Source organism: Fusarium phalaenopsidis (genome assembly GCF_050370095.1).
Source record: "Fusarium phalaenopsidis strain FUZ10S chromosome Unknown contig_32334, whole genome shotgun sequence".
In the NCBI taxonomy this organism is placed as follows: domain Eukaryota; kingdom Fungi; phylum Ascomycota; class Sordariomycetes; order Hypocreales; family Nectriaceae; genus Fusarium; species Fusarium phalaenopsidis.
The window spans coordinates 373,062-396,595 of NW_028145390.1; the positions used below are offsets into that span (position 1 = coordinate 373,062).

Genomic DNA, 23,534 nt, shown 5'->3' on the forward strand with positions numbered 1-23,534 from the left:
TGCACACTCCAAGTTTTCTCAAGATCTCATTGTCACCAATCGCGCCATTCCTAGGGCAATGTCCAAGTACGAACCTTACCGAGGAGAACCGGCAAAGTCGGCCGAGATCGCCCCCGACTACGTTGAGCTAGAAACAACAAGATGGCATTCCGTCCCGCAAGACGAGCAAGAATCAACCGCCTATGATCCTGCACAACCCATCGAAACAACATCAACCCGGAGCACAAAAAACGACATGGAGACACAACTACCTCTCGGTCAAGCTATCAAAAAGTACCCCAAGATCGCAGGCTACTGCCTCGCCATGACCATTCCCATCATCGGATGGGGCTACGACTTGCTCGTTGTTGGTGCCATTACTGGCGAGGACTCGTTCAAGGCGGATTACGGCAAGATGATTGATGGAGAAATGACCATTCCCGGAAATTGGCTATCTCTGTGGATGGGTCTTCCACCTGCTGGAGCAGCTGCTGGAGCCATGTTGGGCGGTTGGCTACAGAATCGGATCGGCCGAAAGTTCTCTCTCATGATCGGCAGCATCATCTCAGCCATGGCTATTGCATGCATCTTCTTCTCCCATCTCCCTCCCGAGCCCGATACCAAGCGAGTGGTCATCACTGTTGGTTTGACTTTCCAAGGATTCACAGTCGGCATCATCAAGACGACTTGTCTTACCTGGGTGTCAGAAAATGCTCCAACAGCACTCCGAGGTCCGGCCATGGCTCTTTTCCCAACCTTCACCTTGATCGGCCAACTCATCGGCGCCATCGTGGTGTATGCGGTTAACCAGATGGGTAACAAGAATGGTTACCTCGGAGCCTTTGGCTCTCAGTGGATTCTCGTCCTTGGTCCTTTCACTCTGTCCTGCCTCATGCCTGAAAGCCCGGCTCACCTTATCCGAACAAACCAAGAAGAGAGGGCTATTCGCTCTGCAACCCGGCTTTTCGGCCCCAAGATGAACCCATACAGTGCCTTGGAGAAGATACGAGAAACCATTGAGGAGGAAAAGGCGACGACTGCATCAGTCTCCTACTGGGCCTGCTTCAAGGGAAGCAACCTCCGCCGTACCATGATTGTCATATTGGCGAACGTCATCCCTGCGTTGTTTGGTCTTGAGCTTTTGTCCAATGCCACAGTCTTTCTTCAGAGCATCGGCATGGCATCTGGCCCGAGTTTGCTCATCATGATTGGTGGCATTGTTGCGGGAATGGTAGCCAACGGCATTGGTTTCTGGCTTCTTTCTCGCACGGGCCGAAGGAGCATGACTATTGTGTCAATGGGCATTGCCAGTCTCTTGTGGGGAGCTATGGGTATCTCAGGCTTCTGGTCAGGTCCAGCACTCGCCTGGCTGGCAGCAGGACTCATGATCTCTGTCATTGTGGTATGTGGTTTGGGCTGCTGGCCAGCAGGCTACGCAATCATGGGAGAAACAAGCTCTCTGCAACTCCGATCTCTCACGCACGGCATAGGAAGCGTGGCATCCCAAGCTGCATCCATCACCCTAGCCGTCCTGCTACCAATGCTCTTCAGCAAAGACAAGGCAGCCCTCGGAGCAAAGACTGCTTTCGTCTTTTGCGGCCTCTGCATTATTGGTGTCGTTCTGGCTTGGTTGTGGATTCCCGAGATGAAGGGCAGGAGTATGATTGAGCTTGATCACATGTTTGAGATGAGGCTTCCTACAAGAAAGTTTAAGAGTTTTAAGATGGAGACGCAGGAGATTCAGGAGGCATCGCCACTAGCTGAGAGGGGCGCGTAGGCGGATTTATGTAAGGGAAAGGTTATGATATATACGATCTGGTTAGAATTTGCAATCTCAAGAGTTACCATCACCCATTGCTAGCGTATCAAGTTGAAGAATAGAAAATTCCTTTGGTTGTACCAACACTATCCAAGGCCCCGTTGGGCACAATTGATCGAGATGATACCTCCCTACCTGCATGCAGTTCATTCTGGATTTACAGACCAAAAATTAATTAGTAGGATATAGCTACAGGTTGATTCCACCATAGCCTCCTCGGTCGAACGTGTCTACAATGGCGTCTTGCACCACGGACCATGGACCATGGTTATTTACCATTGTGGGCCTGTTTTGATTGCTTCTCAAGAGCTTCTCGAAGAACTTCTTTGAGCTTCCCGTCCACACGGCCAAAGTAGTCTGCAAATGATTAGCGCTGTCACTGATTTGTAGAGCCATAGACGTACCCAGCACTTCATTCCTCAACTTGCCAGGAATATCCACCAACGTAGGAAGAATGTTGTGAAGAAACTGTTCTTTACCGCCCTTCTCATCACAAATGATCTTCCAAAGCTTCCTAGGCTGCTCAAAGTCCTTGTCCATAATCGAAGTCGAAAAAGCAGTCACATGTCCAGCCCAAACCTCATGAGTCGGCATCTGTACACGGTGGCTGACGGATACTGGACGAAGCTCGGAGAACACATAGTCTGGGTCACCTCCGTAGTTTCCGTTCATGGTTCCTGGGCCGTCGCGGACGTATGGGGCGTACACCTTGTTGGTTGGTCGATTTGGTGGGAGTTGGAAGTAGTTGGGACCGACGCTTGACTTGTTAGCGGGTTGTTTTTCAACAAGGATGATGAGCATACCGGTAACGATGCGCGTCGGGGTAGCTAAACATTCTGGCTTGGAGAACTGTTATTTTGCAGTCAGCCTTTTATTGTCACCAACGGGTGGAATGGTAACAAACCTGGATCAGCAGAGGGTCCAATGCCTGGCACCATGTTCGATGGCGAGAAGCAAGCTTGCTCAATGTCCTGGAAGTAGTTTCTCGGCTATTCAAACGTCAGCTATAGGGACAGGAAATGGTACAAGGCAACAAACATTCTCGTTGAGCGTCAGGCGACCAACAAGCCGCAACGGGTACTTCTCAAACGGCCAGGTGTAAGTGTCGTCGAAAACGTCAATGGGAGCATCCTTGATCTCTTCAGGTTTCATGACCTGGATGTATACACCCCAAGATGGAAAGTCTCCCTTCTCAATGGCCTTAAAGAGGTCCTTGACGTGGTAGTCTGGGTCTGAGCCAGCCAACCGGACAGCCGTGTCGGCGTCCATGGTCTTGATGCCTTCGTCGGGCCTGAAGTGCCACTTGACGTAGACATAGCTGCCGTTCTATTGCTTGTCAGTCAATTTATATCTCAAACACGGGATGGCAACTTGCAGCCTTGTTCAGAGTGTACGTGTGAACACTAAAGCCGTTAATGTTCCTCAACGAAGCCGGAATGCCTCGCTGTCCAAACAAATGCATCAAAGCATGAATGCCCTCTGGATTGTTAACATGAAAGTCCCAAAACATGCTGTTATCCGGAACATTCGTCTGAGGATGACGCTTGTGGCTCCTGTTCATGGACGGAAACTTGATTGGGTCCCTGATGAAAAACACGGGCAGGTCGTTAAAGACAAAGTCTTGGATACCCTCTTCGGTGTAGAACTTTGTCGCCCAGCCTCGGACATCGCGGACTGTGTCACTGGAGCCTTTCTCGCCGCCGACGGTGGAGATTCTGGTGAGAATCTTTGTCTTTTTGCCGATGCCGGTGAGGAAATTGGCGTCAGTCAAGTCTGAGACATCCTCAAGGACCTCGAATTCGCCAAAGGCTCCTGCAGCTTTTGCATGAACGCTTCTGTAGGATTGTTAGTAGCATATCACAAGAGAACACACTAATGTGAGGATGTACCGCTCAGGAATGCGCTCTCGGGCAAAATGGGCCAAGACCTCGAGGGTCTGGGTGTCACTCAAGACAATCAAGCCACCGTTGCTGTTGCCATAGCGAACCTGCTGGACTGATCCAGGATTCTCACTCGGTTGCCCTTGACAATTGAGATTAGATACATCACAAAGCTGACATGGTATGGGATGCCCTTACCGTTGGCGAGCGTGCACAGGGGGTTATCGTTCGGGGCGGGCTATGGCATGTGAGTCTAGAGCAGCAATTCTCGAAATAGGAATTGAACTGACCATTTTCTTTGAGTCGAAACAGCTCAATGCCTGGCAAAGAGATACTCTCTGGGATTCCAACGTGAGATGAAGCTCGACTTCTTATCAGCTCCCCCGCTTCACGTACGTATCTCCCATTGGAACGGAACTACCGGGCTGACGTCAACGCAGTTGAAGTCAAAGTAAACAACCCCGCAGGAATATGCGTCCGCCATTCATGTCATGATGATTGTCATCCAAGCAATACATGCGGTGTGATTGAACCACCTTCCCCTCATTCGTATCTGCTCGTAACTTACTCAACAAATCGGTTTGCTCGCTCGCACGGCTCAAAACTCAGACAAGTTCAGGGAGGGCGGATCAGACGCAGGACAGTTCCCCAAGCGAGACAGGGAGACATATCGGACCAATACAGAGCAAGTGGCTTCAGGCTAGCAACGCGGCCTAGTGAAACCTTGTGCCAGACTCACAAACATCATTGGATCAATGGTAATGCCAGATTCAGGCTCGCTTGTACCTTGGCAAGGTCGATGACCCGCCCTCTCGTCATACTTGACCTGACCGTATCTTTCTGGTATATCTCCCTCTAGCCCCGTTTTCCAACGTCGCTGCTCCCCTCTCTTCAGATTCCCCAAACACCAACACAGTATCTTTTGTCAATCATGAAGACTACCAATCGCCCTGATGAGTGGAAGATTGAGCAGGGACTGTCTGGAGCTGTGCTCCCAGTCCTTGACATGACGGGTCCCGAGACCAAGGCCTTGGATCCTCAGACTTTTGGGGAACTCACCAAGGATGAGGAGGCCATCAAGGCTGTCGGTGATCCTGAGAAGCTCTTTGCCGCGGAGCGAAAGGGCTGGACTGGGTAAGGTCGGTCATGCTCAAGCAAATGCTCGTGCTGATGAATGCATCAAGATTCGTCGAGTGGGAGAATTATCCCAAGAAGAAGGATGCCGCGCACAAGATCTTGACTTCTCAGACGTTCCCGCCTAACCCCGAGTTCCAGCTTGGTCCTATCCCTCCAACCAACCCTGTTCTTCCTGGTACTCATTGGAAGATGTGGCACCACGCCATCGGTGGAGAACTCACCAAGGTCCCTGAAGACTCGTGGTCTACTGTTCTCAAGGAGAAGCATCCCGATATGCTCCACCTTCTCCAGTTTCCCTACAATGGAGAACCTCCCAAGCGTCTCGTTACTGACCAAGAGTTCACTCCCAACTCTCTTCACTTTGTGAGAAATCACGGCGGTATTCCAATCATCAACAAGGAGGACTACAGCTTCCTCATGGATGGTCTTGTCGCCAAGCCTCGCTCCTTTACTCTGGATGATCTCATGGATGAGTCCCAATTCCCGCGTATGGAAAAGAGTATCACCATGCAGTGCTCTGGAACTCGTCGTATTGAGCAGATTCTCAAGTACGCCGGTCAAGGCGACGAAGTCCCCCAGGCACCTTGGGCTGAAGGAGCAATTGGCACTGCTCGCTACGTCGGCATCAGCCTCAAGAAGGTGATCAAGGCATGCGGAGGCTTGGTCGATGGGGCTAAGCACCTGGAGTTTTACGGAGCCGACACTTACTTCAAGGACGACAAGACGATGAACTACCTCGTCAGCGTCCCATGGTCCAAGGTCAAGGCGAATGAAGTGATGCTGGCATGGGAGATGAACGGCGAGGTCCTCCCCAGAATCCATGGCTACCCCCTCCGCATCGTTGTATTTGGGTACATCGGCGCTAGAAGCGTCAAGTGGCTGTACCGCATCAAAGCCATCAAGGAACCCTCGCGAGCACCAGTCCAGAGTCAGGAGTACCTCTACTTCCCCCAGCAGGTCGGAAAGCACAACTTCAAGTTGACAGACGGCATCCAGATCCAGGAAATGCCCGTCAGCTCGGCCATCATGTCGCCCTGGACCAAGCAGGTGGTCATCCACAACGGCAAGATCCGTTGCAAGGGCTGGGCGTACTCCGGCGGTGGGCGATGGCCTGAGCGTGTCGAGCTGTCTGCAGACGGTGGTTTCAACTGGTACACGGTTCCCCTCGACAAGTTATCCAAGAAGAGAAGATGGACCTGGCGCATCTGGGAGTTTGACCTCCCCTGCGATGTTGAAGGATGGATCGAGATTGTCTGCCGCTGCTGGGACAACTCCCTAAACACACAGCCTCCCGACGTCCGCACAGCTTGGAACTGGGGCTTGCACGTCACCAGCTCTTGCCACCGAGTTTCCGTCTACAGCGTCAACAAGAGCAGGCCCAAGACCAAGGCTCGCTTGGACGAGTTTGATGATAAGGGTATTCCTTTTGGTCCCATCACTGTCCCTCTCGCGTTTCCGTCTCAGAGCTGGGATGACTATGAGAAGTTTTGGCAAGAAAATGGCCCGCGTGACGCGGAGGATGATTAAGTTATACGGAAAAATGTTTCTTTGTAAACAGATTTGATAGTTAGCTCGCGATCAATAACAAGAATAGTATCAGAAGGTATGCTTTGTGGCTGTCATGATATGTCTTCGCCCCTCGCACCCAAGGACAAGCGAAGAGTTCTCTTAATGATACCAAAATTGTAAAAATAGCAGCATGACTTCCTTCTTCGGTTTCTTACCTTGCAGGACGGCATGTCCTATCGATTCGCGATATCCGCCAGCCACGAAAGTGGGGAGGTGCATTAGACTGCGAGTCGTGACGGCTTCACTCAACTACACACGCTGATAGGCCCGTCTCTTGTAGCACAGCAAATGTCAAGTTTTTGACTGAATATTACACGACCTCTTTTATTTGCCGGCCGCAGATAGACTTCCGATCTGCCGTCCAATCGCCAGGCGTACAAAACCTGAATACCCTCGGCCGTCCTGTGCCGCCTCAGCTGAGGCTGCAGAGCATTCCTATTCTGGGTAGCAGTGTCTCACTTATTTCGCGCATAGGTACAAGAGGCGATTTCGCGTCTTGTACACGTCATGTTGAACTCAATTGCTCGTATATAAATCGTCGGGAAAGAAAGGGTTCAATAGCTGTCTTCAGGTCAACACGACGAAATCGCTCGGACATCTCGACCCCTAGACAAGCCTTGTCCCTTGCATCTGACTTCGATCGTCCCGTAACCTCATCTGAGATCAATCCCGATCTGTCAAGATTACCTTCTCCCACCTAAACTATCTCCCTCAGCTTTAGGTTTCCTGTACCTGTCATCTACCGGCGCGGCCCGATGTCTCAGAGGCGTGGAGAGCTGGGCGAATGAGCCTCAGCAGCTCTGCATATCCTTACACAATGGCATACGTAAACCAAGCTTTCACCACCAACGATTGATGGCTCACCTGAGACAGTAGCATGCATGTGACGTGAGCTGGAGAGCTGAAGGCGCGTTGATGCCCAGTTCCCCGGACGCCGGATGGATGGTGGTGTAGAGTAAGTTAAATAGTCTTCTCTCTGCTACTCTGCGTATCGTTTCATTATGCATAGCTTATCTTTCGACTTGCTGTAACGATGAAGGTTGAGGTTCACTCTGGGCAGCCCTCTGCCATCACATGTCGGGCCTCTCGCGCCCCTGTGCCATACCGCAGACGCCACCCTCTGAATCCTGGGAGATCATTTACCGATAACGACTCCCACACCTTTGCGAGCTGGACTCGAACATTTGTCGCGTACGTCGATCAGCGATATCAACGTCCAGAGGTTCCATCATGGCCTCAGCCCATCCAAGACCTAAGCGACCTCATCGAGAGCACCCCAGAACTTCGAATGCTTGCCTCAGCCATGTTTGATGAAGTTCCAAGCAAACAGCCTTATCTCAGGGATCCGGCCGGACACAGACAGGTTCGAGATTACCAGCACATGCTCCATCTCTTTTCCATCATCATGACCAAGATTGCGCCAAGTTGGAGCATGTCGGAGCACGGACTAGGCATTGTCGGATTTCCATTCAATGCTGTTCTCGACTGGCCCATGGCGACTCGCAGCGGATACGCCTTCTTCCTCAAGGCCGAGGTCAACGCCAAGCTCAAGGTCATCCTTGACACATGGAGAGACAATGTCCTCAAGACCAACAAGTCGCAATACGTCCTCACCACGGATCCAGATGGATGGCTAAGCAGCAAAGTACTGGTTACCATTGAAGGAGAGACCAATGTCGACGGCCAAGAACCTCTACCGTTCCATCAGATCTTTGAATGCGACCCCATCGGTGATCCTGTACACTGGGGCTTCCAGTGCTGGGATGACTTTTTCGTGAGGAGGTTCAAGGATATGGATAAGATCAGGCCGGTTGCATTCCCTGATGACCCAAGATGGATCGTCAACGCTTGCGAGTCGAGACCATATGCCCTCCAGGCCAACGTCAAGGAATACGACACCTTCTGGCTAAAGGGCCAGCCATACTCTGTCGTTGAAATGCTAAACCACCACCCCGACGCAGGTCAATTCGTCGGCGGCACAGTATTCCAGGCCTTCTTGAGCGCCACAGCGTATCATCGCTGGAGTTCCCCAGTCTCAGGGAAAGTCATTCACTCCGAAATCATCGATGGGACATACTTTTCAGAGCCAACCTTTGACGGCTTTGCAAACCCAGAAGGCCCTGATCAAGCCGGCCCAGATCGGGCTCAAGGCTACATCTCCCACGTAGCTACACGAGCCATGTTCTTCATCGACACTGAGGGTCCTGCCGGGGTTGTATGCGTGCTCTTTGTTGGAATGGCTGATGTATCAACGTGCGAGATCTTGGAACAGTTTCGTCGAGGTCTACCGCGGAGTGTGGCTAAGGGAGAGGAGTTAGGCATGTTCCATCACGGAGGATCAACCTATTGTCTCCTTTTCCCACCAAAGGTGAACCTTACGTGGGTTACTGCTGCATATCCTGGTATCTCGGATAAGAACATTCCGATTCGCAGCGGGTTGGCGTATGCATGTCCCGCAGCCTCGACAAGGCGTGCGCGTCCTAGGATTACCACGGGACAAATGCTGGGTTTTGATAAGATGGAATTGCTCTAACTATTGAATGGCCTATGAACATACAATACTAAAAGAAAGTTGTACTTCTGTTTGAATGAATACTTCAACGTCATTTCGACTCATTTGGCCCCTCCAGGTAGACAATGATAGCACTTGTTATCCCCAAGCGATGCTTCAGCGCAGCATCCTTCCAGAAAGACGTTGACAGAATTGGCCCGTTATTGGCTGGATTACGCATCCTGATCCAAGCTTACGTCTCCCTCATCACAGTCCATCCCCAAACAAGCAGTGTTAATTTCGCGTTATGCCCGGATCCCACGGAGCGGATTTCGGATCCACGGCAAGCCGACATGTTTGCCTGTTGGGCTGAATGCTCGATAATCTGACAACGTTAGTGGATACAATCTCCAGCCATGAAACATGAAGTATCGACCTCGCTTGGAATGTCGGGACCGGCTAAAAGCTAATGCCCGACGGGGAGGCCTCTGAAAGCCTGCCCCGCCCGTCTATTAAAGTAAGCACTAACTGCAACTCGGTATTGATATCCAAACATCACTACAGTTTCACATCTTCAAGACTCATCATATCAAGCCCATCATGTCCGAAAAGACTTTCCGTGCCTACAGCCAGGAGCAGGGCAAAAACTACGCCCAGCTGCGCCTCGACTACAATGCTAGCCTTTACCAGGCCATCCTCGACTTCCAGAAAGCCGGCTCCGGCCAATTCGATACCATCATCGACATTGGCTGTGGTCCCGGAACCGCCGTCCGCAAGCTTGCGCCCAACTTCAAAAATGCCATTGGTCTTGATCCTTCAGAGGGAATGATCAGCACTGCTCGATCCCTAAGCACTCCCGACGAGGGCATCCGCTTTGAGGTGTCATCGGCAGAGACACTCGGCTCTGAACTTGAGACGCCTATTCCTGAAGAGAGCGTTGATGTCATCACTGCTGCTACATGCGCTCACTGGTTCGACATGCCGAGCTTCTGGGAGCGAGCTGCCAAGGTTCTGAAGCCTGGCGGCACAGTCGCTTTCTGGACCGGCGGCGATCTTCGTGTTGACAAGGCCATGGCCGAGCACGTTGCCCTCCAAGCCGTTGTCGATGAACTCGATGAACAGCTACAGGACTACTTTCTACCAGGCAACCTGCTCACCCGCGACTTGTACCGCCGCATCCCCCTCCCATGGACTTGTCCAACTCCTGTGCCTGAATTCGACGAGTCATCCTTCAAGCGCCTTGAGTGGAACACGGGCCCTGTTTCTCCATCTGACTGCTTCTTTGCCAAGAAGCAGCCTCTCCCTCCGGTCTTGATCGAGCTGATGCTGGGAACCGCCAGCCCAGTTACGAGATGGCGGGAGGCCCACCCAGAGGCTGTGGGCACCGAGCAAGATGTTTTGCGTATCATGAGAAGGAAGCTTGAGAAGATCCTTCACGACTCTGGTGTCGAGGAGGGCGCAGAGTTGGTTCATGGTGACATGGAGGGGGCCTTGCTGTTGGTGAGAAAGAAGGCTATTTAGAGAATAACGTGATGACATGAGGAAATTCATCCGAACCCTCCAAGGATTGGTGGCAATAATAAACACGGTACTTACTGATTAGAGTAGCACATAAAGAGTAATGAAGGAATAATAACGAGCTTGATCAGACGTTCGATTGTACGATGGTATTGCTAAATCTAGCAATAGATATCCAGTTCTACTAGTCTCGTGCTAAACATAAAGCTGAGCAATCGATCCTGGGCTGGCCATAGATTCTTGAGACCTATCAAGATTCCTGCGGATTCGCTTCGCCTTCGCTGCCTCAACGACACCAATAAGCCATGACAGTATTCAGAATGAATAAACTACAGAAGGGTCAAATTATGTAACGGACATGTACAACACCATGGTAGATGACTCGCAAGCCAATGATAACTCCATGTCCAACTCAAACAAGAATAAACCTCGAAATCGGTGCCGCCCTGACCTGGTCATCCAATATGGATGCGGATGGCGCAACTATGCCGACCCGACGATATGCACTTTGCATATGCTTAGCAGGTTTCACAACAAGGAAAACTCGTGAAGGGCTGTTGAGCATCGGGTCCTGCCCCAATAATATCAATAGCACTGAATCACCCATTCTCAAAGGTTCCGAAGGGTCGTGAGGGCAATCTGGGAGAAGTAGGTACATGTCTGCGCCTGGGACATCCCCATGGATCTCGACACCAAAACCTGTGTACGACTTTTCACTAGCTGCAATGAACGCAGTCAGAGAAGCGGCCTCGATTTCGATCTGGCCGGATCGTGTGACCCCAAACTGGTAGCCGTCCGTTCTACACCAAGTCCCCTCCTCAATGATGCGAACTCGAGGGTCAGCCTTGAAACGATGAGAAAAGGGGTATGAAATCGATAGGTGCGAACCCCTATGCAGAGATGTCCATAACCAAGTCGGGATCCCTCCCTCATGTCGGGTGGCATTCTTGATGCTTTTGAGGTCAGGAAATGAAGCCCACGTCAAGGCCCGAGGGAGGTCTTGGTACCAAAGGCCGGCCAGATATCTGTCGTTTGTCACTTCTCGTATCTTAAGGGCCACTCCAGCAATCGCATGAGTCCGGTCAGACTCTCTCGTCAGAGCCATGGAGCTATACTGAGCCACGCATAAGAGCCAAAAATTGCGGGCGTTCTGAATGGCAACAGGACTTCCAGAGTTACTTCGAATTTTCTCGAACCATCTTTTCTCCCAACATGGAGACTCGAGCTGGCGGTCCAAGGAGGACAGGTTGTGCTGCTCAGAGATGGCTTCGGCTTGTGGCAAAATGTTCCAATGGTTATCCAGTTCTCTGCACTCGCAGCCTGAGAACTCCCGGTATTGCCACATGAGCTCAGAACGTGAGAAAAAGGCGGTTCGGGGCGCCAGCAATCTCTCCTGGTAAACCCATGCCCTATCAAGCAATGGGCATTCCGCCTCCCTGCCTGTAGTCTCGTCCCCGAGGACGCAATTGTGGCCCAGTTGGTTATGCGGCCGGACGAGGATGGATGCCGACGCAATGTCTCTAGGTCGAATCACACGGGTCGCCCACTTTTCGAGATGAAGGCTGGGGCCAGATGGCCTGCCGAAAGTGTCATTATCAGCACCTGCAAAGACCTGGAGCCTCTGTTCGAAGAGAGATTGAGACGAATCTTTAGCCGCGGCGGCAGCCAGGTTGAGGCAGCTGTTCGAATAGACGTCGGCCATTTGCGCCGACTGCTCAAGCCAGTCGCCATCGTCATCTTGGATGATACATATTGAATCAATCCACAGATAACACAGTCCAAGCTTGCGCAACAGTGTGATAACATCCTGGAAGAGAGTTGGGAGTTCCACCCAGTTTATTCCCTCTATTCGTGCCTCGTACGAACCCTTAGTCGTTTGGAGTGGCTTGACGTTGGCCCGATTGCCCCAGCAATGGCTGAGGGTCACATAACGTGAGCAATTTAGCGGGTGACTCTTGGTCTCGATAAGTGTTTGCTCGTCTGGGGAGATATATATTAACCGCTTGGGCGGGCTCTGGGGGTGAGATGAACATTGTCCATGCGCATCGCATAATTTAAGCCATCTCCTCAAGATAGCTGCGACAGAGTCGGCACTTGGGCAGCTTAGAGGGATAGCGCCTCTCGTAAAGGCTGGGTTAAACGCAGGGCGTTGATCATCTATTACCTTGTTCAGCTGTGTCGACTACCACGGCAGTTTAATAGCACCTACCCTCATCAGTCGAGAGCTCGAGCCGCCCAAGATACTTTGTTAAGCCTTTCCAATGCCCCTGCCTCTGTTGGTCCCGGCGGTTGATGCAGAGACTCCTACCAGGCCGCAGCTCGAGAAATATATTTTCTTCGCACAGCGCCAGCCCCCCGCCTGGGTCTTTCGTGGTACTGGGCATGTCGTCTTTATTTCCGTGGGCCTTGTTTTCATCTTCTTTGACCTCTTTCTGGTCCTCGTTCTTAGGCCTACAGTAACTACCCCAGAAAGCCGCCATACCATCATCAAGAACGGTGCAGATGGGGCAGCGCTGTGCACTGGCGGCGACGCTCTCGCGCGTAATTATTCGGTATCGAGTACGTGGGTAGCGCTCACAAAAGCCAGTCATTATGGGTGTGTCGAAGCTATCATATGCAAGACTTGCGCAGACCGGACAGGCTTTGGCATTGTCGACAGGTCGCAAGCCTGTTGAATCTTCAGTATCCATGATGGAAGTCAGGATAGGTAGGTAGGCTAAAGTGGTGGCTAAGAATGTGGCGACGACGACTTGGCTTGTGCTTTATGATAAGACAGAAAAGGAGGTCAGGTGAAAGAATAATGAAATCCCGCATCGCTCACTATTGGGCAGAATCACTTTCTTGATAGGTCAGTCCAATCAGATGTTGTGTTTCAGGGCCCTTGTCGCAGCCTGATTCTGGGATGATGTGGAGAGATGAACCGCGCTTGGGGGCCACGACGCGTTATCATAGATGTAGGAATACATTGGGAAAGGACTATCGAATGAAGAGATCATTGCTTCCTATACCCGTTCCGATAGATAGATAGTTTCCCATTCAAGGCATACTAATGTAGCAGGGATGTGTAGAGAAGAAGTAGAGATAAATTTCAGGGTGCAGTTCCAACAAGAACTCTAGGCTATCATGGAATGATGCCCTGCGAAAGAAGCGGTATCTGACCCAAACAAACGGCTGAAATCACACAGACGAAAGCTTTCATGCGTCATTTGGTTAGTAGAGTGCTAGGGCTTGTTTTTCCCTTCACCACAAACAAGGGCAAGAGGAGAAAGAAGGGGAAGTGGTGGTGTTTTCAAAGCATCTCCACGTATGCTTCTTTCTTAACTTTTTACCTCAAGACAATCACATCCATAAATCAAACCCCGTGTTGGGTACGCTAAGTATCCCTTGTTGTTGCCTGCAAGCTCAAACCAACCCACCATGTCTTCATTGCCAAGTTACTTTAAGATAGCGAGGCGCTGCACTGAAAATTCCACTACCCCTTTCACAAAATAGCTGTACATCCGTACCTAGTACACTCATCCAGTCATCTTTCATTGCTGATACGTTGCAGAAATCAGCGCCTCAAACGCTCTACGATCTTGCTTATCCATCACCTGAGCGAGGTTAACAGGCCTCGTCGGATCCCTGTCGTCTCGATAAGGGTAATAACCAAAATCCTTCGAGGCAACCCAAGGACTAGGCTTCTTCGATATGTCAAACGTGATGTAACGATCCGGTGAAAGCCAAGAAGGCTTGGAAACATCCAGTTGGCGGAAGAAATCTGCTGGTTTATCCCAAGTGAGGCAGAACTCTCCAAGTTGGGGAAGACTCTCTCGGATATTGTCGAATACTGTCTCCCACCTCCCGGAGAAGAGATAGACCTGATGTTCGTCCCAGCCGTAGTACGGCTCGCTCGACACCCTCTCCCAATCCTCGGTATCGATGCGCCACCCTTCAATGTCACCCTCGTACAAGCGCATGTGCGAGGCGATGAAGCAACGATTCAACCGTAGACAAGTCAGCGTTTTCTGAGCAAGCACCCAGTCAAACTGACGATGATGTCCAATCACGTATTCACCGAGTGTCAGCGTCCTGAGGAATGGAAAGTCGAGGCCCTCGCCATTGAATTTGCCCGGCATTACCCCCCAGCGGTCTTGAGAGGCGAGCGTGAGTTCGACGAGCTGGTTGGCAACAGAAGGGAGGAGTGACTTTTGCAGGTGCGGCTCGTATTCGCGGCGCTCTGTGTGGTGAGTGTCGTAGGCGAAGGCGTTTCGAGTATGTTCCACGCAGAACATGATATGCAAACGGGTAATGTCCTTGAGGAGGCCTTCATAGATGTCGAGCGGAAGAGCAATGTTTTGCAGATTCTCGAGTGCCAACTCTCGGATCTCTGTCACTTCAGAAGTACCACCGCAGGCTCTCCGCTGCTGCAAGGCATTGAGAACGTTCCTTAGTGTATGTTCGCGCGTGGACTGCAGCTCGCGGTCTCTGGTGCTTCCAAAGTGGACATGGTCCCCAAGACACCACTTGGAAAATCGAACGCTGATTGACCTGATATGGCGAAGCTCGGCGATTCTATCGATCGCTGAGGTGAAGGCAGGCCATTCACCCTTTTCTTCCCAGTCGTGCCATGTCGTCGGGTCACGGCCGTGTACCACCTTTGCTGGGCATGTCTCGATAGCTACGCTCTGGGCGGCACCACGTACGGTTTCGAGACTGACTAGGTTCTTCCAGGATTGAAAGTCTTGGCCCGCGGTCTCCAGAGTATGGTATAACGTGAGGTTTTTGAACAGCGCCTTGGTTACCAGGTCGTTCCACAAGTGGCACACCAGGCGGGCCTGGCACAGATCGCGACGGCTTTGGTCTCTGTAAAGAGGAGCCAGGTGGTCAAGAATTCGAACAATTAATTCCGTCGGCAGGTTGTTCAGATTCATGATAGAAAAGTGGCGCTAACGTGTGTCCCAGGAAAATGAAGAAGTCGATGATGGGTAAGGCGAGATGCCGTCGTGGTCAAGATAGATGAAGGCTTGAAGCCCGATAAGTCACGCGACTCGAGTCCTAGATAAAAATGGATACGGGGTACGAGTACAGCGACAACAGGCAGCAAAGATGGCTATTAAAACTCGCCTGGGAGGCTGTGAGCTGCAGGCATCGAACAATGATACAACCACGTCACAGGGCATCGTAAGCGCTAACGCATGAGGTCCTGGCGGGGCAGGTGCCTGTAACACAGTCGTGCTCATTGCAGCCTCACCTCAGCTCAACTGAATTTGCTAATTCGCGATCTCCGCAGGCAAATCATGTGATCTGAATAAGCTTCATCGAGTGAGGCAGCTTTGATGCCGTAAGTCACGATACATTCGAGGGTCTGCCCGTGGTGTTGAAGCATTGGGTGCACTCCGATCCCGTGCTGCATGCATCGCTCTATTTTTGGAGATGCAGGTTGGATGCTATACGGTTTCTTTAAACGCGTGGCTGTGAGTTTATTATATCTATTTATTCTCTCATCTTGGTACTGTTCATGACTCATGACGGACTCGTGCGTCTCTCGGCCTCCTTCTTCAACGCCACATTGAAGGCATTCCAATTCTCGTTCGGTTGGTCCGTCTTGACCCAGGACCCAAACAAGGTAACAAACCCCCCTGAATAGTCCTCTGACTGGATGAAAGTGGTGCCTCCTGGATTTTCCTTACTCGGAGAGAAGAAGAAGTAATGTCTACCTTTTACAATCCATGGTATCGAACCCTCCCACGTGAAGCACTCGGGGTCATTTGTCTGCGTCGGTGAGCCAAGGTCCAGAATTCAGGATCAAGGATAATTTTGAAGAACTTACTATCACAACTGGATTGAATACCATTCCGTGCATCGATACTCTGATCTTGTCTCCCGACTTGAGTTCAAGTGGCTTCTTGCCCGAGTCGGCAGGCCGAATATCCCATCCTTGCTGCCATTGTTGATATCGATCAAATCCGAGGAACTATTAATCGAAACATGTGAGAATCTTATTTCCTAGCGAACTTTTTATTGTACTCACGACTGATCGGACAACGGTTGGTGATGCCATGATCTCTATCTGGGCTTTGACTGAGAGGGTGCGTGACATTGTGAGTTTGCACTGTACCGTGGTGGATCTTGGTGGATTGGCGTGTAAATGAACTGTGATGAAGAGCGAAGGGGAAAACCAAAGGAAAAGTTCCTCGTGTATTGATAGTGATTTGAATGGTATCTTTAGTTTCAAGTGCCCTCTCGCCGGATATGCCTCATATATCTACACCTTTTCCCTTAGGATGCGCAGTTGAGGCACAGTAAGGCGAGAAACGAGCGAAGGCATCACGTGACCCCATCGAGACCGTTCCTCGCGCGATGCTCGTGCTGCTCGGCCAACTCTCGGACAAGACCTCAGAGGGGAACAGACGATATAAAGAAACTCAATTCCAACAAAATGAATCAATATCATCACTCACACTCACCTTGGTACAAAGACATCAGCTTTTTCCAGCTCAAAGACATTTTATCTCACTTCTCTTTCACACTTGTCCATCTTACACCAAAACCATGGCCAAGACTGTCGCATTCCTTGGCGCAAGCACTGGTGTGGGCCTGTCAGCGCTGAAGCACACGCTCGCTGCAGGCCACCAAGCCGTCGCTCTTTGCCGAACGCCCTCTAAACTTTCGGCCATCCTCCCCGCAGAGTCAAATCCGAACCTGCGCATCGTCGAGGGAAACGCTCACGACATTGACGCCGTCTGCCAAATCCTCAAGAAGGAGGATGGCAGTCTGGTTGATGAGATTGTCTCCACTATTGGCGGCAAGCCGGTTTTGAGCAAGTTGTCCATTGACGACCCGAATGTGTGTCGCAAGGGCATGACTGTGTTGCTCGATGCTCTGGCACAGCTTCGATCACAGGGTGCTACAGGAAGACCCTTGGTCGTGGTCTTCAGCACCACAGGCATGTCGCGTTTCGGTCGCGACATTCCCATCCTGATGATCCCGCTGTATCATGTCCTTCTCAAGGTTCCTCACGAAGACAAAAGGATCATGGAGGACAAGCTGGCCGAAAGCGGCGAGGACTTTGTCATTGTACGGGCAAGTCTGTTGGTTGATGGCGAAACGGAGAAAGCTATCCGTGTCGGCGTTGAGGATCCAAAGACGGGACGCGAGTCTGACGCGATTGGCTACACCATCTCGAGGGAGGATTCCGGAAAGTGGATTGCAGAGAATTTGTTGTTGAAGAGGGAAGCCAAGTATCTGGGCAAGATTGCAACCATCACGAACTGAGGGGCTGTACGAATACACGTCGGAGGGATATTCTTTGGCGGTTGAATGGCTGTAAACGAGCGAGCTTCGGGCATACTATGATTTATGGATAGACTAGCAAGTTTCTTTAACATCTTAATGTTATTTCGTCATACTTATACATACATATTTTTATCCCTCGGAGCCATTTCCACCACGCCCAACAGCTTGAACCGGGCGAGATCCAAGCAGCGGCTGCCTACCCTGAACCGGAAGGCGGGTGACGCCGGGCCGGAGTGCGGGGCCGTGATAGCGCTTATCGTTAGGTTGACGTCTTAACAGGAGGCATCAGAAGTACCTGCCCTCTGTAGTTCAATACCAAATATCCTAGGGAGGAGAGGTTTAAGTCTCGCGATGATAGTAGCAAACACTTAATAAGAGACTTATAGATAATGCCAATGACAAGAAAGGGGAAGAAAATAGTTGAAACTGTTGAAATGTTACGAGCTTAGATATTCTGTATTAGTCTCCACTGTTAAAAACAGATGCCTATTGTCTGCGCCCTGCGCTCCCATGCCGTAATGCGACAGCAAGCCGGACTCAACTTGAAGAAGAGAGAGGCTGACATCAATAAGCACTGAATCTAGGGCATGACGGGCACCTGAATCGTTAAGCCAGCGCGCATACTCTCGTCCTGCCCCCACAAACGCGCCATGTCATCGGCACCTCCGCCAAACCATCTCGCGTCCGCCTCGGCTTCGGCGGCCGAGAAAAACGCGAGCTCGGCCGTCCCCGCGAGGACCGCCAAGCTCCGGAGCTGCGTCGTCTGCCGCAGCCGAAAAGTTCGCTGCGACAAGCTATCGCCTTGCTCAAACTGTCGTCGGGCCGGTATTCCCTGCGTCGTACCGTCGAATGACCGTCCGCCGAGATGGGCGCGTCGGCTCGAGCGCGTTGCCGACGGGTCGGTACAGGAGGGTGCCCATGATGCGGAACCGGCGGGTGAGCAGGTAATGGAGCGGTTGAGAAACTTGGAGGATTTGGTTAAGGAGCTTAGAGGACAGCTTGAACAGGCGAGCGCTGGTGCGAGTCCTGCTGGGAGTGGCTCTGCTCAAGGTAATTCTCCGTCTGATGGGAGGCGAGATGCATCGAGTCCTTCGACGTCAACCACCTCGGACGTGCAAAAGTACTTTGGTAGGATGGTTTTGCAAGATGGGAGTCGAGCGAGATATGTTGCCAGTGGCTTCTGGTCTCGAATTAGTGATGAGGTATGTAAACTCCCTGCTATCAGCTAGACAAGGGCTAATGACTTGTTCACATAGCTCGATGGTTTGAAGATGGACACTCGAGGACTGCCCAGCGACGGAGACGAGTCTTCGGATGATGACCTTCCCTTAACTACCCCTTCCACACGAGAACTGGAGAGAGCACCTTCAGAACGACACGCATTCTTATTCCGGCACAACCTCACAGGTGCTGCCCCAGAAGTTGCAGACCTACGTCCACTTCCATCACAAGTCCCCTTTTTACTCGACATCTTCTCCGAGAACGTCAACATTGTCGCACGCATCGTTCACATGCCCACCATCAGGAAAATGATCCGCGAGACCCGCAGTTCTGGCACACACCTCTCACCCGCCAACGAAGCCTTGATGTTCTCCATCTACTACGCCGCAGTCACATCAATGGAGGAGGACGATGTTATGACCAACTTTGGCTCGACAAAGGCAGAGCTCAATCTGAAATATCGATTGGGTTTGGAACATGCCCTGGCCAAGGCTGACTTTCTGAACGACCCTAATACTGTGCTCGTTCAAGCCTTTGCCATCTTTCTCATGCTTGTGCGTCGTCACGATAACCCCAGATATGTATGGATGATGACGGGGCTCTTGATCCGAATGGCTCAAGCTCTTGGTCTCCATCGAGATGGATCGAGGTTCCCACATCTGACACCCTTTGAAGTGGAACAGCGACGAAGACTGTGGTGGATGATTTGCGTTATTGACGTTCGAGCGTCTGAAGATCAAGGAACAGAGTTCACGATATCCAGGGATAGCTTCGATACTAAGATGCCCCTCAACATCAACGACGAGGACCTTGACCCCGATACCAAAGAGATGCCCCCTGCGCGGGAGACACTCACCGACATGTCATTCGCCCTCGCCATGCTCGAGCTATCCGACGTCTCAAAGCAAATCATGGCATCCACCATCAACGGAGTTGGTCTAGGTCTCGATGAGCAGACCCGCCTATTGGATGAAGTCTGTGACAAGGTTGAGCACGGGTACTTCCAATTCTCAGTTGAACGGGGCGACATTTTACACTGGGTAGGCCTTACGTGCCTGCGCTTGATGCGGTCCAAGTTGATCCTCCTCATATACCTCCCCACTCTTTTTGCGTCGCCAGATGAGCGCTTTTCTGGAGAGGTTCGGGATAAACTTCTCGTTGCAGCTATAGAAGTTGCCGAGTACAACCACGCCTTGAACTCCGAGCAGAGGTGTCGTCAATGGCGTTGGATCTACCAGACATATACACACTGGTATGCTATCGTCTATCTCATGATAGAGATATGCCGTCGGAAGTGGTCACCAGTTATTGAAAGAGCCTGGGTCGATTTGCACAGCAGCTGGTTGATTCCATCGCAACACAATACGTCGAAGCACTCGAGAGTTTGGGTGCCGTTGAGGAAGTTGATGGCCAAGGCAAGGAAGCAGCGAGAGATGGAGCTCGCTGAGATACGAGCCAATGGGATACCTATCGACTTGCTTGAACAACGCGATTCTCAAGTGCCTGCGCCTGCGAGCTCAGGGCCGTTTTCTACTGGAAATGGGGAAGAGCCTTTCCTTGAGTACTGGAGAAAACTCGTCACTGGCTCTTTCGACCCCAGCAGGCAACCCCCAGTTCCTTTGGCCGGTGGGAGTGGTTTCGAGGCACCAAGCATCACGCAGGGTATCGATGCTCTACACGACAACCCTCCACTTTCTAACCACGATACATGGCAAAGATCAAACCCAGACGCTGTATCTGCAGGAGAGCAACTGGGACATCCGATCGGACCTGTTGGTTTACATCCCAGTTCGAACATGGAGTTTCAGAGCGAGATCGGAGGACAGTCAACGGGCGATGTAGATTCGCCTTGGATGTGGACGACTACTGATGGTAATTCTGCTTCCTTTGCGGATATGGATGTCGCCATGGAGGTTGACGACGTTAACTGGAATTCGTGGTTACAGTCTGCTGTTGGCATGGAGTTGAACTTGAACCAGATGGAGCCTGCGTGATTGAGGCTATGGCTACTCCTCTTATCTTCTCTTCTTCACATGAATTTTCCCCTCTACATGATGACTTTTGAGCCGAATCTTGCATGCTCCCGATCGTGTCAGACACCCTCCATGTTGCGACTCCTTCAGAATTACAGACAAGGCACCTCATAGGTAACCCAAATGATATAACGGGACTGGGAAAATGCTGTGAATAATGAATGTATTATGTGATGCTTATTCGGCTCTCCCACTTTGTGAAATTGTATGCAGCTATGGCATCATGCGGCAGTGGGGATATTGTTCAACGATTAGTGGATTGTGATGGTTCAATGAGGTTACGTCCTCTCATGCTCAGATGATGCCATGGTTTGAGCGTGGAGGGGAAGAGCATAAGTATGCAAGATATCTCGGGGGTTTGTTAGTCCATACCTATTAAACACGACAATCTGGTCTCCCCACCTACCTAATTGAGTCGATCTTAACTCTCCACCGAAGAAGCACACATTCCCAGAAAATATGGCTATTCAAAAGGTCGCGGTTGTTGGGGTAAGCCAATTCACGCATGGCCAGATTTACAGCGGCTAACCTTGCAACTCATCAGGCCTCAGGTACTCTCGGTACCAAGGTCGTCGACGCTCTCCTCAGTGCTGGATTCGATGTCACAGCCATCACTCGAAATGAGTCAACAGCCACCTTTCCCGAGAACGTCACAGTCAAGAAAGTTGACATCAGTTCTGTTGATTCCGTCAAGGACACCATCACCGGTCAGCACGCAGTCGTTTCCACGGCAGCTACAGCAGCCGCCGGAAACCAAAAGGTCATCATTGACGCTGTCATTGCCGCCAAGGTCCCAAGATTCATTCCCTCAGAGTTTGGAATTCCATCTCGCGAGTATCGTGATACCAAGATTGGTGGTCTACTTGCACCCAAGATTCGCAACACTGACTATCTGATCGAACTTGCAAAGCAGCATGAGTGGTTCTCCTGGACTGGAGTCTCCAACGGACTGTTCCTGGATTGGGTAGGTTTCCGAAGTACTTCTCGCGAGAGACGTTGCTAACAATTGGTGTAGAGTATTCGAAGCGGCAGAAGCTTTGTCGACCTCAAGAACCACAAGGGCACCATTGTTGACTCAGGTAACGAGCCCTACTCCACCAGCACACTCGGTTTCATCGGCCAAGCCGTAGCCGCAGTCCTAAAGAAGCCAGACGACACGTCAAACAAGTACCTCGACATAGCTGGCGTGGTCACCACGCAGAACGAAGTTCTCCGGGTCGCCGAGAAGGTGACGGGAGCCAAGTTCGAGATCTCTCATGTTAGCGGCGCCGAGTTAGAGAAGATTGGTGATGAGAAGCTTGCAAAGCATGATTACAGCGCCTTTGGAGAGTACATTCAGCAGTTCTTGTTTGCTGATGGAGCAGGTCATGCGCTCAAGCCCGAGAAGAGTGCCAACACGCTTCTTGGCTTGGAGCAGGAGAATCTCGAGGAACTGATTAAGAGTATTGTAGATGAGCTATGAGAGACTTAGAAGAGAGTGTCCAGCATGCTAGCTAATAAAGAGAAGTTTGAACTTAAATGAACTGAGATGATGGGCATTCCATCCACTCAAGGCTCCTCAAGCTTTGGATCCTCAAACTGTATCACCCCTGCGCTGACATCCGGATATATGTCAAACCGTCTCTGTGCACTCACCGGGATGCTCTTCCTTGTATTAGTGATCTCATCTGGATCCAGTTCCCACTCGACAATTGTCTCCTTCTCTTCGGCTTCAACAACCACCTGTGCCATAGGATCCACCACTAGGCTGTGGCCCCAAGCAACAAGAGTGCCCCTAGTGTCTCGGGCAGGGCCACAGAGGACGACATAAAGTTGGTTATCTAGAGCTCGAGCCTGGGCTAGTAGACGCCAGTGTATGGATCCAGTGGCAATGGGGAATGCACTGGGGTAGATGAGGGCAAAGGCACCCTTGCGAGTTGCAATGGTTGCAAGTTCTGGGAACCGAATATCGTAGCAAATTGCAACAGCAATTTTGCCATAGTAGGGCAGATCGATCAAACCCAGTTTGTTGCCAGAGTCCAGGTACTCGGATTCATAGTAGGTCACCCTTCCTGGAATGTCCACATCGAAGAGGTGGGCCTTGCGGTACGTTGCCAGCAAGTTACCCTCAGGATCAAAGATCAAGCTTGTGTTGTAGTGTTTCTTCGTTTGCGGGTTGAATTCTGGAATCGAGCCACCGATCAAATACACCTTGTTTTCTGCGGCCATAGCTGAAAGGGCGTAGAATGTCGGAGCCTTCTCTCGGCTAGGCGGCGACGGTAGGAGTGTCTCGGCGTACTCGGAGAGATATTGGCTTCCAAAAGGAGAGTTAAAGTACTCGGGGAGAACGATGATCTTGGAGCCAGACGAGGCGGCTTTAGCGACGTGAGTGGCTGCATTCTGGAGTATCGCGGCCTTGTCTGAGCCCTCGACGGGCTGCATGAGTTGAACGCATGCCAGCTTCACAGGCTGTTTGAGAACCGGGCTACTGATAGTAGACATGGCCAAAACAAGCGCAGAGTGACAATGTATTGATGATATAAGATCTGGTAAGGAGGCCCAAGGCGGGTAGGTCAATGAGGTGATATGAGAAGAGGGGTAGGAAGACACTCAACTCATACTTTCGGGGT

The 23,534-nt window shown here is 51.3% G+C and overlaps 10 protein-coding genes across 10 annotated transcripts; 7 read left to right on the forward strand and 3 right to left on the reverse strand.

Annotated features, from left to right (window-relative positions):
• Positions 1-58: 58 nt before the first annotated feature.
• Positions 59-1,756, forward strand: LRP88_14234 (uncharacterized protein; the record flags this gene model as incomplete). The annotated part of the gene is made up of 1 exon (XM_083250584.1): positions 59-1,756. The coding sequence occupies one exon, from the start codon at positions 59-61 to the stop codon at positions 1,754-1,756; it is 1,698 nt and encodes a 565-aa protein (XP_083093649.1).
• A 310-nt stretch (positions 1,757-2,066) lies between these two features.
• LRP88_14235 (catalase) lies at positions 2,067-3,971 on the reverse strand (the record flags this gene model as incomplete). The annotated part of the gene is made up of 8 exons (XM_083250585.1): positions 2,067-2,155; positions 2,203-2,625; positions 2,703-2,787; positions 2,837-3,124; positions 3,291-3,633; positions 3,688-3,820; positions 3,877-3,916; positions 3,969-3,971. The coding sequence occupies 8 exons, from the start codon at positions 3,969-3,971 to the stop codon at positions 2,067-2,069; spliced, it is 1,404 nt and encodes a 467-aa protein (XP_083093650.1).
• A 638-nt stretch (positions 3,972-4,609) lies between these two features.
• LRP88_14236 (sulfite oxidase) lies at positions 4,610-6,342 on the forward strand (the record flags this gene model as incomplete). The annotated part of the gene is made up of 2 exons (XM_083250586.1): positions 4,610-4,812; positions 4,863-6,342. The coding sequence occupies 2 exons, from the start codon at positions 4,610-4,612 to the stop codon at positions 6,340-6,342; spliced, it is 1,683 nt and encodes a 560-aa protein (XP_083093651.1).
• Positions 6,343-7,417: 1,075 nt separating this feature from the next.
• LRP88_14237 (uncharacterized protein) lies at positions 7,418-8,917 on the forward strand (the record flags this gene model as incomplete). The annotated part of the gene is made up of 1 exon (XM_083250587.1): positions 7,418-8,917. The coding sequence occupies one exon, from the start codon at positions 7,418-7,420 to the stop codon at positions 8,915-8,917; it is 1,500 nt and encodes a 499-aa protein (XP_083093652.1).
• Positions 8,918-9,475: 558 nt separating this feature from the next.
• On the forward strand, positions 9,476-10,396 carry LRP88_14238 (S-adenosyl-L-methionine-dependent methyltransferase; the record flags this gene model as incomplete). The annotated part of the gene is made up of 1 exon (XM_083250588.1): positions 9,476-10,396. The coding sequence occupies one exon, from the start codon at positions 9,476-9,478 to the stop codon at positions 10,394-10,396; it is 921 nt and encodes a 306-aa protein (XP_083093653.1).
• A 3,527-nt stretch (positions 10,397-13,923) lies between these two features.
• LRP88_14239 (F-box protein) lies at positions 13,924-15,306 on the reverse strand (the record flags this gene model as incomplete). The annotated part of the gene is made up of 1 exon (XM_083250589.1): positions 13,924-15,306. The coding sequence occupies one exon, from the start codon at positions 15,304-15,306 to the stop codon at positions 13,924-13,926; it is 1,383 nt and encodes a 460-aa protein (XP_083093654.1).
• Positions 15,307-16,927: 1,621 nt separating this feature from the next.
• Positions 16,928-17,650, forward strand: LRP88_14240 (NAD(P)-dependent oxidoreductase; the record flags this gene model as incomplete). The annotated part of the gene is made up of 1 exon (XM_083250590.1): positions 16,928-17,650. One exon carries the CDS (start codon positions 16,928-16,930, stop codon positions 17,648-17,650), a length of 723 nt encoding a protein of 240 aa, XP_083093655.1.
• A 671-nt stretch (positions 17,651-18,321) lies between these two features.
• On the forward strand, positions 18,322-20,886 carry LRP88_14241 (transcription factor domain-containing protein; the record flags this gene model as incomplete). Its single annotated transcript, XM_083250591.1, has 2 exons — positions 18,322-18,873; positions 18,928-20,886. The coding sequence occupies 2 exons, from the start codon at positions 18,322-18,324 to the stop codon at positions 20,884-20,886; spliced, it is 2,511 nt and encodes an 836-aa protein (XP_083093656.1).
• Positions 20,887-21,384: 498 nt separating this feature from the next.
• LRP88_14242 (aromatic alcohol reductase) lies at positions 21,385-22,387 on the forward strand (the record flags this gene model as incomplete). Its single annotated transcript, XM_083250592.1, has 3 exons — positions 21,385-21,414; positions 21,470-21,889; positions 21,941-22,387. 3 exons carry the CDS (start codon positions 21,385-21,387, stop codon positions 22,385-22,387), a joined length of 897 nt encoding a protein of 298 aa, XP_083093657.1.
• An 86-nt stretch (positions 22,388-22,473) lies between these two features.
• On the reverse strand, positions 22,474-23,406 carry LRP88_14243 (carbon-nitrogen hydrolase family protein; the record flags this gene model as incomplete). Its single annotated transcript, XM_083250593.1, has 1 exon — positions 22,474-23,406. One exon carries the CDS (start codon positions 23,404-23,406, stop codon positions 22,474-22,476), a length of 933 nt encoding a protein of 310 aa, XP_083093658.1.
• Positions 23,407-23,534: the final 128 nt, after the last annotated feature.